At 42.8% G+C, this 14,649-nt stretch overlaps 1 protein-coding gene across 2 annotated transcripts in view; it reads left to right on the plus strand.

Moving 5' to 3' along the window:
* LOC142109022 (NACHT, LRR and PYD domains-containing protein 12-like) overlaps positions 1–14,582 on the plus strand; it is a 63,812-nt gene extending 49,230 nt beyond the window's left edge. For both annotated transcript variants that reach the window (XM_075193014.1, XM_075193015.1), the window contains 6 exons: positions 1,561–1,647; positions 2,308–2,478; positions 7,678–7,848; positions 9,531–9,701; positions 11,869–12,033; positions 14,352–14,582. In XM_075193014.1, coding sequence (XP_075049115.1) covers positions 1,561–1,647; positions 2,308–2,478; positions 7,678–7,848; positions 9,531–9,701; positions 11,869–12,033; positions 14,352–14,433 — 847 coding nt within the window. In that variant the 3' untranslated portion in view covers positions 14,434–14,582. The remainder of the gene's footprint in view (positions 1–1,560; positions 1,648–2,307; positions 2,479–7,677; positions 7,849–9,530; positions 9,702–11,868; positions 12,034–14,351) is intronic.
* Positions 14,583–14,649: the final 67 nt, after the last annotated feature.

The following is a 14,649-nucleotide window of genomic DNA, read 5'->3' on the forward strand; positions in this document are numbered from 1 at the left end:
GGCTCAGGTAAATTCCAACTTTCAAACATTCAGATAGGTATTCTATTTCCCAAAATGTATTTACCATCACCTTGTTGTTTTAGGCTCCGCTTGCCCTATAAATCACATAGAACTGATTTTGACTACCCTACCATTGGTTGGTTTACAAAATAAGGGAACTGGGTCTAGAAATCAAAATTTGTACTTGGATCGAAAACTGGTTAGAGAATAGGGAACAGAGAGTTGTGATAAATGGAACATTTTCTAATTGGTCAAAGGTCTTAAGTGGAGTACCTCAAGGTTCCGTGCTGGGACCACTCCTTTTTAATATATTATGGACCTTGGTGATGGTTTAGAGAGTAAAGTTTCTATTTTTGCAGATGACACTAAACTCTGTAAGGTAATAAAATCAGAGTAAGATATAGCTTCTCTACAGAAGGACTTAAATAAACTGGAAGATTGGGCGGCTAAATGGAATATAAGGTTTAACACAGATAAATGTAAGGTTATGCATTCAGGGATCAAAAACAAGAATGCAATCTATAAATTAAATGGAATTAATTGGGGAGAATCTATAATGGAAAAGGATTTGTGAGTGCTCGTAGACAGTAGACTTAGCAATAGTGCTCAATGTCAAGCAGCAGCTGCAAGGGCAAACAAAGTATTGGCATCCATAAAAAGGGGCATAGATGCAAAGGGAGGCAGTGTAATTTTGCCACTGTATAAATCGTTGGTAAGACCTCATCTTGAATATGCAGTACAGTTCTGGGCACCACTCTATAAAAAAGATAATTTGGAACTAGAAAGGGTTCAGAGAAGGGCGACAAAATTGATAAAGGTTATGGAGTCATTAAGTTATGAGGAAAGGTTTGCCAGTTTAGGCATGTTTACTGTAGAAAAGAGGCGTCTAAGGGGAGATATGATTACTATGTACAAATACATTAGGGGTCAATACAGAGAGCTTTCATGGGAACTTTTTACCCCAAGGACCATACACAGGACACGTGGTCATCCCCTAAGGTTAGAGGAGAGGAAATTTCACAACCAGCAAAGGAAGGGGTTCTTTACAGTAAGGGCAGTCAAGATATGCAATTCATTGCCAGGGAAGGTTGTGATGGCAGATTCAATAGATATGTTTAAGAAAGGGTTAGACAAATTTTTAGCGGAAAGGTGTATCCAGGGATACGACCGTTAATTTAAAATAAAGGATAGTAGTGGATATAGGGTAAAATTGGATTGCAATATTGAGTCTGGGGGGATTTTCAAAATTGAAACAGATGGGCGGTTGCTTACTCTGGATTAATTTCAAATATAAGTGCAGGATCGCAGGAGATCCAAAATAGGTTGAACTTGATGGACTGGTGTCTTTTTTCAACCTCATCAACTATGTAACTATGTAACCATATTTCACAACTTTGCCCACTGAGCCCATTTGCCAGACAACTACTTTTTGAAAGACAATGGGAATTGAGACAACCCCTTAGGGTCTGTGGCAGCATCCAAACTCTCCCCTCCTAGGGAGCTGATATGTGTCTATTTACTATCACTAGTATAATGTCATCTATTCATTGTTTTTTCCAGCCTCACTGCCTCTGGCCTGAAGGACTCGTGTATGCATTTCATAGCACCGGCGTTACGTAACCACGAGTGCCGGATCCAACACCTGTGGTAAGTTTATCCTTGTCTCTACCTCTGTTTGTATTTACTCCATAAAGTTCTGTTCTCTTTTGTGAGTTCTACTTACTGGGTTTGTTCCAAGTGACGCAGATAATGGGGGCTTTTAATGTTGTCTGCTACATTATCTCTCCTCACTTCCAGGGCTTGTCTGATGGCAGAATTCCTAAAATCACAGCGCAAATTACATAATGACATCACTGATGATGTCACTGATGACATCACAGAGAACATTACAGATAGTATTAGTCAGAGGAGGGCTGTCAAGTTTTGGCCCAAGGGGCAAGACTAGACTCAGCAGCCTATTAGGAACATTTTAAAGGGGACCGGTCCAGGGAACACTTTTCACTTTATACGTGCAGATGTTAAAATAGTACACAAAATTCTCTTTAATGACTCAGAAATAAACATATGAAAGATGAACAGAGTACAGAAGAGGGAGTTAAGCATTTGGGTCTTTAGAAAAAAAAGGGACATTTCTGAAATGCTTGGGTAAACAGGTACGTTTTACTCTGTTTTTGAAGATTTCTAGAGTGGTGTCCTCTAGTACCGTAAAGGCAGCGAGTTTCAGAGAGTAGGAGCCGCAAAGGTAGTATCCGGAGCCCCAAGCAAACAAAATATAACTCATTGTTTTATTCTGATTTTCTCTTACAGTTTGAGCCACAATAATCTGACTGACAGCTCCTGCGCCCAGCTGGCGCCTTTTATTAAGAATAACCAGTCCCTGAGGAAGCTTCATTTGTCTGGCAACAAGCTGGGAGGTCCTCACTTCTGTGACTTGGCGACAGCTCTGTCCAGTCCGACATGCCAGATAGAGGAAATACTGTGAGTATCTGGGGTGTAGAAGGGGGAGGGGTGGAGACAGCGGAAAAAGGGTGGCACTGCCAGAGAGCTTGGTGGTCTATGCCCCACTGCCATACACTGACAGACTCTCGCTGTGTGCCAGTGCATTGCCGTGGTGCTTAGAGCCCTGGTCTGGTACCTACACAGTGATGCCTGGGGTCTGTTTTGACGCGGAGGGGGTTAGAAATTGTTTAATATGCAGAGTATACAAGAGAAAATGTAGTAAGTGCTCTCAATCATCATCATCATTATCATCATCATCATCATCTATATAGTGCCACTAATTCCTCAGCGCTGTACAGAGAACTCACTCACATCAGTCCCTGCCCCATTGGAGCTTACAGTCTATATTCCCCAACATACACAGAGAGAGAGAGAGACTAGGGCATACTTGCCAACTTTCCCTCGTTGGCTTCAGGGAGGTCCAGGGGAGGTGGGCGTGCGGGGGCGGGGCTTGACGAATAGCATAATTTTGGACCCGCCCACTAAACGATTGTCACAATTTTGGCCAATTACAGCAGGGTGTGGGGCTAAGATGATGCGATATTTGCGTCATTAAGCTCCACCCTCACCACTTATCTATTGCGGGGGGCGAGAAGCAGGAGGTCTCCCAGAAATGCGGGAGTCTGCCGGACATTCCGGTAGAGTAGGCAACTATGTGTTAAAGAAAAGCAGCTAATGAATCTCTAGAGACTGAAGTGTCCATTACATTTCTGTCTCCATTACTGAAGTCATGTTGTCTTACCTGTCAGTCTTTGATTAAATCTTCGTCTCCATGAAAATGGCCACCTCCATAGACATCAATACATGCACATAGAACACAATTTCTGAACTGTGTCATCATGCCACAGATGGCGAAGCCAACCACGTCTTGTACTGGCTCAGCATCAGGGAGAATGCCAGACTCTTCAGGGAGTGAGGGAAATCACCCCTATTTCAGGGAGTCTCCCTGACATTCAGGGAGAGCTGGCAAGTATGGACTATGGCCTAGTCTCAATGACGTGCCTTTATAGCCATAGCAGCGGCCAGTTCGTTAAAAGGAAGCTGTATTTTGCACAATGTAAATCCTGTTCACATTTCAGTCTTGAGAAACCAGGATTGTACAGGTATGACGTTACACATCTCTTTCTATGAAAACCAAATATTGCGCAATGCTTAGAGCTATGTTTACATGTAGATCTAAGGAGGACGTAAAGTATGTCTTTTGTGTAGAAAGAATACTGATGAAAAGTTGAAACGTTTACTGCTGAAATGAATGTCCCTATATCTACATTTATAATCCCAGTCACCTTTTCCCAAATATTTGCTGTGTGTCAGTATACTGCAAGAACGTACTTATCAACTTTTCATATGTGGACTCTGGGAGATCCCAGATGGGGTGTGGGGTGTGAGGATGCAGGCAGGCAGGGCATGGCGAGTTGTGCTATTTTGGCCATTTTCCGACGACGGGTGAAACATTAATGGGTATAATTAATGACGGGACATGGTGAGAAACTTTTAGTAATAATGATGGGCAGCACTTAGTGGTTAGCACTTCTGCCTCACAGCACTGGGGTCATAAGTTCAATTCCCGACCATGGCCTTATCTGTGTGGAGTTTGTATGTTCTCCCCGTGTTTGCGTGGGTTTCTTCTGTGTGCTCCTGTTTCCTCCCACACTCCAAATCAATACTGGTAGGTTAATTGGCTGCCCTTAGTCTCTCCAGGTCTGTGTGTATATTAAGGGATTTAGATTGTAAGCTCCAATGGGGCAGGGACTGATGCAAGTGAGTTCTCTGTACAGCACTGCGCAATTAGTGGCGCTATATATAAATATATAGATGATGAATGATGGGAAATTGATTTATATTATGTGAATGCTTTCTTCTAAATTTAGGATTGAGCACTTGGGTAGCCTGAATCCTTATATTGCAAAAGTTCTATAAATGTTTCAGCACTTACAAACTCCATGAAAATAAGTCTACCCTTAGTTGTATTTGGGAAATTCAGATAATTACCTAGACCCATTATCACTTTTTTTTTTTTTTTTTTTTTTTTAGATATTCTAGTTTGGAAGAAATTAAAATGAATGCACTTGTTGAAATATTTGGATTTTGAAAATATGAATTGTAAACGCATTACCGGAGTCATGACTGTGTTAACCCACAGTTGTACAGGGCAGATTTGATGCACTTACACACTCTGACTGTACCACAACTCACGATTCGCTGGTATATTTACTAAACTGCGGTTTTGAAAAAGTGGAGATGTTGCCTATAGCAACCAATCAGATTCTAGTTCTCATTTAGTTAGTGCATTCTACAAAATGACAGCTGGAATCTGATTGGTTGCTATAGGCAACATCTCCACTTTTTCAAACCCGCAGTTTAGTAAATATACCCCTTGGTGCAGAGCTGGATTAAGGCTTCGGGGGGCCCGGGGCACTTAAGACAGGGGGGCCCCTAAGATCTAAAATTAAGGGCATAGTGACACATCCTGCATTACATCACGTACAGCCCACAGTATGACACTTACAGCTCTCCCAGAGGGCTCGCTTAGGTTGTCTGCATAAGAAAAATCATTGCTTCCACAAACTAAAATACTGTACATTAAAACAATCATCAAAACACCACATTAAAATGGGTATTGACACCACACATTAAAACTAGCAATGATATCACACATTAAAAATACCATTGATAATGTACACTAAAACTAGCAATGATACCGCACGCTAAAACTAGCAATGATACCGCACTTTAAAAATAAAATTTATAATGCACATTAAAACTAGCAGTTATACCGCAAATTAAAATACCATTGATAATGCATCACTGGGCATGGCCAGGCCACCCTCCTACAGACAAAAAAACTGCATTGTTGTGTACACCATTGAACGGTCACCAAAAATTGGGATTGTCCCACTAGAATCACAACATTTCACAGACTCTGCTGCTCTCTCCTACCTGTTCTTCTCACTTTCACCACCTGTGCTGCAGGTTTCTTTAGTTGCGGCTTGTCTGCATCCTGGAATGTTAGGGGCCCTATTTGGAGAAAAAAAATGGGTACATTTAGAAAATTACAGCCACCCCCGGCGTTAAATCAGTACCACCCATGATTAATAGTTAGGCCTTCCTCCAGCCCCAGGATTAAAATAATAGTATTCACATTTAATAAATAAACCTATTTCCCTCCCTACAAACAGCCCCAGCAATAAATTAATAATATTTACATTTCAGAAATATACCTATTTCCCGCAACCGTCACTGCCATTAAATAATTCATAGGCACATTTAATAAAGGGACCTCATTCTCCCCAAACCACCCCATCTTAAATTAATTGTCCCCACTGTTGTGTCTCTTCCCCCCCCTTTTTCTTCATGCTGTGCCTCTCCCCCTTCCCCCCCCCCCCCATAGTGTGCCTCTCCTCTCCCCCTTTTTCCTCCATACTGTGCCTCTCTTCTCCCCCTTTTTCCCCCATAGTGTGCCTCTCCTTTCCCCCTTTTTCCTCCATACTGTGCCTTTCTTCTCCCCCTTATTCCTCCATACTGTGCCTATTCTCCCCGTTTTTCCTCCATACTGTGCCTCTCTTCTTTCCTTTTACCTCCATACTGTGCCTCTCTTCTCCCCCTTCTACCTCCATACTGTGCCTCTCTTCTCCCCCTTCTACCTCCATACTGTGCCTCTCTTCTTTGCTTTTACCTCCATACTGTGCCTCTCTTCTTTCCTATTTCCTCCATACTGTGCCTCTCTTCTTTCCTTTTACCTCCATACTGTGCCTCTCTTCTCCCCCTTCTACCTCCATACTGTGCCTCTCTTCTCCCCCTTCTACCTCCATACTGTGCCTCTCTTCTTTGCTTTTACCTCCATACTGTGCCTCTCTTCTTTCCTTTTACCTCCATACTGTGCCTCTCTTCTCCCCCTTCTACCTCCATACTGTGCCTCTCTTCTCCCCCTTCTACCTCCATACTGTGCCTCTCTTCTTTGCTTTTACCTCCATACTGTGCCTCTCTTCTTTCCTATTTCCTCCATACTGTGCCTCTCTTCTTTCCTTTTACCTCCATACTGTGCCTCTCTTCTTTCCTTTTACCTCCATACTGTGCCTCTCTTCTTTCCTTTTACCTCCATACTGTGCCTCTCTTTCCTTTTACCTCCATACTGTGCCTCTCTTCTTTCCTTTTACCTCCATACTGTGCCTCTCTTCTTTCCTATTTCCTCCATACTGTGCCTCTCTTCTTTCCTTTTACCTCCATACTGTGCCTCTCTTCTTTGCTTTTACCTCCATACTGGGAATCTCTTCTCCTCCTTTTACCTCCATACTGTGCCTCTCTTCTTTCCTATTTCCTCCATACTGTGCCTCTCTTCTTTCCTTTTACCTCCATACTGTGCCTCTCTTCTTTCCTTTTACCTCCATACTGTGCCTCTCTTCTTTCCTTTTACCTCCATACTGTGCCTCTCTTCTTTCCTTTTACCTCCATATTGTGCCTCTCTTCTTTCCTATTTCCTCCATACTGTGCCTCTCTTCTTTCCTTTTACCTCAATACTGTGCCTCTCTTCTTTGCTTTTACCTCCATACTGTGCCTCTCTTCTCCCCCTTTTACCTCCATACTGTGCCTCTCTTCTTTCCTTTTACCTCCATACTGTGCCTCTCTTCTCCCCCTTTTACCTCCATACTGTGCCTCTCTTCTTCCCCTTTTACCTCCATACTGTGCCTCTCTTCTCCCCCTTTTACCTCCATAGTGCCTTTCTGCGTTATTCCCTTTTTTTTTACTTACCTTTCTGTTAGCTTCTTTCTTCTCCTCTCTTCTGTCTTCTTTTTTCTTTCCTGGTCCTCTCCGCGCTGCTCCTCACTGAATGACAGGCGTGACTTGATGACGTCACGCCTGTCATTCAGTATCAACAGTGCAGAGAGGAGGGAGGAGGAGGGACGCCAGCGCCGCGGTGAGGTGAGTAGTGTATCTTTTTTTTTTTTACTACCCGGCTCCCCCCACCAACGAAGGGAGCCCCGAACCCCCCCCTTCCGCCGCCGCCACCGCCATTAAAAAGAAAAGAGTAAAAAATAACTAAAAAAAAAATCAGTAGAAGTTATGCGCGCGGCGGCGGGGGGCCCTCGGAGAGAGGGGGGCCCGGGGCACGTGCCCCCCCCTTAATCCGGCTATGCCTTGGTGTCTCTTTATAACTTTATTCATTCTGCTTCTTTACAGCATGGGGAATATTGGCCTAACAGAGAGTTCTTGTTGTCACTTGGCCTCCGCATTGAGTCATAACAAGTCCCTGAAGACAGTTGACCTGTATGATAACAATTTGGCTGGTCCTTATTTCAGTCACTTGATGAAAGCTTTGTCCAGTCCAACATGCGGGATAGAGGAATTACGGTGGGTATAACAGATCTACAGAGTGGTCCATACGTATGAAAGCGCCCTTTAAAAAAAAGAAATGAGTAAGTAAATATTAATCCAGTGTCTACAGATATGATCTGGGTGTGGTGGAACACTTTTTAGGGTATGTGGCCAGTATGGTGGCCATCTTGAAGTCGGCCATCTTGGATGCAACTCTCATTTTATTAATGGGAAGGCAGTAATGTGACATATGCAGCAGATGCAAAATTTCATAGCAAAAAACAATGTTTTAACATAACTTAATTCATTCTTTATGTAATGTAAAATTATTGAGATTATTATAGTTGAAAATAAATATTTATATAAATTATTATACTGTTAAGAGTTGCTGTTTTATTTTATGGTCAAATAAATTTTTTATGTGTTCTTATGTGACTTTTTATTGCACTTACGCATGTGCGTATCCTGCAGTCTGTTACATCTGTCTATGTACGGCAAGTACGGTGAAGACTGGGCGTATTTCCACCCAGATTCAGATGGAAACGTATCTTTAGATCTATGCTTTTTGAACGCATAAGGAATCGAGATAGTGAAGGTTATTTACAAATCTCTCCAGATGCACACCGCAAAATTCCTTGGTTTTGTACCAATGTGCCAACATATCCGTCTAGCACACGTCACTGTGAATTCCTACTCTCCACTCTTGTAAGCCTCCTGCATAAAATAGAAGTGCATCTAGAGTTTCAGGGAGGCAGACATATTTTGAGGGAACCCAATCTGCCTTTGTTTAAAATTTAAGCTCCGACCACTTTAGAAGTAGCATCACACGGCACTACCAAAGATGTTTTGTGCCGCATCTTGGCTGTTTGGCCCTTCGTAAATGACCTAATGACCTTCAGTGACCGAAAACAACGATTAGGTGGAATAGGAAAAAATGTAAGGATAAATATGGTTTACTAATTTGGTGTTGGAGTGTGATGCTTGCCATGATTGGAGTATTAGAAAGTGTGCAGGATATTTGAGAGTGTCTAGTAGACACTGTGAGAAAATTTGGGATTGATTTTTGGATGATGGACGTAACATAAGTTGAACTGAACAATAAAGGGTTATAGGGAGAGACATTTCTGGGTATAGTGGTGGGAAAGTGATGTATGATGCATATAAGTGTGAGTTCTCTACCACACATAGGAACACACACTAAGGGCTAGATTTACTAAGCTGCGGGTTTGAAAAAGTGGGGATGTTGCCTATAGCAACCAATCAGATTCTAGCTTTCATTTATTTAGTACCTTCTACAAAATGACAGCTAGAATCTGATTGGTTGCCATAGGCAACATCCCCACTTTCTCAAACCGGCAGCTTAGTAAATCTAGCCCTAAATGGGAATCCAGACACCTTATTTTACAAAAGTACAATAAATGTTTCTTTCAGTACTTAAAAAAGTGCCATCAGTCTAACATTCTGCCAAAAGTTGTGTTGGGGAGTTCAAATTATTAACTCGAGCTGTCATCACATTTTTGAGATCTCCTCCTAGTTTGCAAGCAATTAATTTACTAATTAATATACTAAATACTTGGGTCATGCACCTGTGATCTCACCGTTATATAGCACAGATGTGATGCACATACATCTCTATGTTGGATACACATACTTGTTGATTGTACCACAATCGTGATTTGGTGGCTCTTTATAATGTTATTTATTCTGCTTTTCTTCAGTATGAGGAATACTGGCATTACAGAGAGTTCTTGTCCCCAGTTGGCCTCTGCGGTGAGTAATAATCAGTCCCTGAGAAAACTTGACATCACTGAGAATAACCTGGCCGGTCCTCATTTCAGCGACTTGGTGACAGCTCTGTCTGCTCCAACTTGCCGGATCGAGGAATTACTGTGAGTATGTCAGATCTATGTGTGGGTGAGCTCTGACCTGGATCTGTGCCGACATGGGATAAATTAAAACTCAAGATTTATACAACAACCTGTTACAAAGAACAAATAGGTTCTGTAACCCAATGGCAACCAATCATATCACACCTCAAATTACTCTGACTGCAATGGATTGCTCAGAAAAGACATCTGATTGGTTGCTACTGTTTAGAACATATATCTCTTTGCATCATCTTATTCTTAATCCCCCATAGTGTCACGTGGCCTCATATGGAGGAAGCAAGCTGATAGCAGAGTGTGTGTGGCACAGGGGTTATCATTGCTCTCTCTGAGCACTGGGGTCATGGGTTCCAATTACCCCAGACTGTACGGACCCCCTATCTGAATGTTCTCCCTGTGTTTAAGTGGATTATAGGTGCTCTTGTTTCCCACTAGACAAAAACATCCTGGTAGAACTGATAAAATGAAGCCGTGTGTGGTGGAGAATTCAGTCTGAGACTTCCCTGAGACTATAATATATTGGCACTGCAGTGATCCCCACCACTCCGCTGCCCACCAGGTGTTTAAGGACATTGTGGACAAGGTGGGCAGTCTGCAGGATGAGATAAAACAAATAACCGCCTTCTTTATAGTACTCCTCTATCCCACCCTCACGCATATTCTCCTCATTTACCTCCTCATCAGTGTGATAATTGCCATAGTGGGTCTCCTCCCCAGATGGTATTATCCAGTTTCCATCCAATGTCCCTGGTTCTCTCTACCCCGCGGTTCTTTCGAAACTGGGCAGCACGGTGGCTCAGTGGTTAGCACTTCTCCCACACAGCACTGGGGTCATGAGTTCAATTCCCGACCATGGCCTTATCTGTGTGGAGTTTGTATGTTCTCCATGTGTCTGCGTGGGTTTCCTCCGGGTGCTCCGTGTTCCTCCCACACTCCAAAAACATACTGGTAGGTTAATTGGCTGCTATTAAATTGCCCTTAGTCTCTCTTGGTCTGTCTGTGTGTATGTTAGGGGATTTAGATTGTAAGCTCCAATGGGGCAGGGACTGATGTGAGTGAGTTCTCTGTACTGCGCTGCGGAATTAGTAGCGCTATATAAATAAAAAGGTGATGATGATGATAACTCTACCTTAGACCCAGGATGCAGTGCAGCTACTTTCTAGTAGCAACATTTCAACATCATTATGTCAGGTCCACACAGCTCAAGGAAGCCTCTACGTAAGCTGCTTCTGTGAGCTACATTACTATAGTACTAGGGATTTGGGCGGAAGGGGTGGAGAGAGCTTGAGGAATAATGAAAAAGAAAGATGGGGGGGGCTTTTGGAAGTAAGGTGGCAGAGGGTTTTGGGAGCAGTGGTAAATGGGAGTAGGGTTTGCGAGTAAGGGAAGGAGAGAAGTCTTGTAGTAAGAGAAGGAGGGAGAGGGGTTTAGGAGTAGGGGTGGAAGAGGGGTTGGAAAGTAGGGGAAGATCAGATGTGGGAGAGATTTGAGAGCAGTAAAAGGTGAGTTGTTGATAGGAATAGGTAAGAAAATAGGTGGGAGACGGGTTTTTAAAGGTATTACCTATCTGTCAGGTCAGGAAGGTGAGGTCTGTGAAAATAGGTGATGTCTTTAGATGCGAGTATGCAGTGTTGTGATTGGTGGGTCGGGTGACGTGGGAGGTACATGGCATTGCATGTTTTGCCCTTTATTTGGAATTTTTTGCACAGAAAAAATCCTAATCTGCCCAGCACCTCCATTCAGAACGAGCAAAACGTTCCCTCTAAATGTTGGCATCTTGATGCACTAAGTTTATTGAGAACCCCCCAAAAATACAAAGGGGGGTACGTGACTTCACAAAAGATAAAAACATTGTCTGCATTCCTAAACTACCTTTAATATACCAGTAAAGTGGTGGATATCAGTAAACGGGTTGGATGTCGATAAAAGACAATTCTGGGTCTCTCATCTGTTATGGGGAGTAGAGAGGGAGGAGAGTGGTCTCAGGAGGTCTCCATGCTGTAGAATTATTATGCAGCATTGGAGTGGGAGCGACTCATGTGTGAATATAATTACTGAGTACAGGATTTGAGCCGTGAGTATGGTATAATTATATATATTTCACCTGTTTCCTTATGGTACTTTGTATCTCCTTTATATTGTGGTACAATGTGTTTGTCATATATTGCAGTCTCTGGGATACCCGGATGACGGATGAAGAAGCTCCATTACTGGTGTCACTGTGTAACAACCCAAATCTCACACATCTGAATCTTAGTTCCAATAATTTCCGGGACCGTGGCTACAGCTTCATCAAAGAGCTTATACAGAGATCTACCAGCCTGAAAGAGATCAGGTATATAGACCTCCTATTACTGTGCAATCCCAGACCATCTTCATCTCTACCTTTTATTTTTTGTATGTTTAGTCCCTTCCATGTCCATTTTTTGTTGTGTGCAGGGAATACTTGGATACTGGCCCCTTCCTGCAATAATTACATTTTGGGTACGATGCACCTCTTTTCTCATATTTCACATCCACATGTTGCTGGGTTTAGCATTCAGTTCCACAATCTAGGGACTTTCATTGCTTCATTCATCCTTTTATGCACCACAAACACCAAATTGTTGTTGTACCCCACATTGTTACTTCTTCTGTGGAGATACAGCTTCCACTTACTCTAACCGTTACACTAAAACCCACTCCACATGTACTCTGTCACTTTCTGTAATTGACTTGGACATTACCCTCCCTCCTGGGAGTAGGTGGCAGAGACTCTTTTGAGGGAGCTTACCTTGGACGTCTGCGCTTGATGTGGGTTTATTGGGGGTTGTTGCTGCCGTTACGGATATTCCAGGTGTTCCAGTTCCCGAGCTTGTTGGCTGTTTCGTTGTTTCTGCCGTGGCGCAACCTGGGGTGGAGATAAAGAGGGATGCGGGAGGGTGGAAGTGGGGGGGGGGGGGAGAGAAAACAGTTGACGGAACAGACAATATTCTTTGATGCTTATTGTACTAGCAGTTGTTTATAGCTTATTTTGCAGTTCTGCGTCTATAGCTCTTTTGCCTAGTTTATAGCTCTAATGCGGTGTATATTGTTGTGATGGTGGTACCGTTACCAGTGTGGTGAGTGGCTTATAGCTCTGGTGGTTAAGCCGGGCGGGGGTGTTTATAGCCTTATGCCTCCTCAGTGTCTATAGCTCTGGAGGTTATGCCGGACAGGGGTGTTTATAGCCCTGTATTTTCTCAGTGTTTAAAGCTCGCAGTATGGCAGTGAAAGTATTGGCTGCCTGTTTATAGCTCTCTGTGTTTAGCTCTTAGGTTTTGTGTTGGTGAGTGGTGGAGTTGATGAATGGGATGGTATGTGTCTTTGAGCAGGGGTTGCCCAAATGAGAGATGGTGCTATGTGTCGTGTGGGCAATCTATTGTATGTTTGGTGGGATTAAGTGGAGACTAGGTATGTGGGTGTATGAATAGGGTAGGTGCTATGTAGGTGGGTATATAAGAGATGCGTTAAATGCTTATGCTCAAAATGCTCTTATAAGAGCAGTTTTCCGATGGGGGTGTCTTTCCTGGCGGAGGTTGTGGGTAGGCTATATACTTGTATGTAGAGGTTGCTTCCCAGGTGTTGTTTGTAGCGTTGACCGAGCGGTCACTGTAGCTGTGGCTGAGCGGCTTCCTGCTTCCTCTGACGGCAGAAACAACGAAATTACCCTCCCTCCTGCCCTCAATATGTCTTTCTGCGGGAGCTGCTGTTTATTGTGGACCCTGTGCCATGATTCCATAGTATGTTGTTGTCATAGTTAAATATTGCATGTCAACTAGTAGTGTTTATAAAGTTCTTTTATCAACTCATTATGTATGTATGTAGAGATACCACAGGTTTGTGGCACTTTACTGGTGTTTGTTTACATGAACAAACACCAGTGGGTCACCGCACCAAAGCTAGCATGCAACATTATCTAAAAGGAGCTATAGTTGCCGTCCCTGGGTAGCATTTTCCTGGCTGCTGAGTCACGGTCTTCCGCTCCTCTACCAACATAATAGGGACCAAGTCCTAGGTCTTCCCGCTTGTGGCAGGCTCACAGTGTGACAAAGTCCCCTGAGAATTCCACAGGCAGAATAACAAGCAAATCCTCCAACCAGCCCAATAGAAGCCATAAGCCCTAGTCAGACTGTCCAGGTAAGAGAGAGAGAATTGCCTAGGCTATATCTTCTTTTATGCCCACCCTAGTTCCCGCTGCTATAGCAGAGAAGTTCTTAGATAACCCACCTGTCCTGGATTGGTGTACACTTACCAGAGGGGCTTATCCTTAGTCTCCTCACAGCTCTCATTTAACATCAGGCCCCACATAATATCACTCTCTATTATGCTTTACAGCGGAAGTCACTTTAGTCTATAAAATATTTGCCAACAATTCTCATTCTGACCTTTCCTGATTACAATGAATCTATTCTCCAAGTTAGGAGTTGAAAATGAACAAACTAATTGATCGGCGTAACTCCACAGTGAAAGTTAATTACTTGCAGAATCTTAGGCGAATCAGAATCCCTTGTAGTGAGTGCATTATACTGTATACTAGACAAGATAGACGCAGTCTCATGTAACAGCATACAGGTATAGAGGTTATACCTTATACTGTTCTGTATTTACATGTATCTTTTTGCTCTCTTCTAGACTCAATGGCATTGAATGGTCAAAGGAACAAAAAGATGAACTGATGGAAATAGAAAGGCTGGGCCTGAAGATATTATTATAAATCCCATAAGAGAACTCACATACAGTTATGTGACAAGTGTATACATATAAAATTTACTATTTTTTTAAAATATTATTTAAATATTTTATTTATTAGTCATTCTTTTTACCTGACAACATATCACGTGTCATTATTTAATTTATTATTAAAACAATAAAAAAAAAAAACCGTGTACTGCTTCTCTGGACACATATGACACATACCAAGTGTTCCCTA

Source organism: Mixophyes fleayi, chromosome 12 (assembly GCF_038048845.1).
Source record: "Mixophyes fleayi isolate aMixFle1 chromosome 12, aMixFle1.hap1, whole genome shotgun sequence".
Classification (NCBI taxonomy): domain Eukaryota; kingdom Metazoa; phylum Chordata; class Amphibia; order Anura; family Limnodynastidae; genus Mixophyes; species Mixophyes fleayi.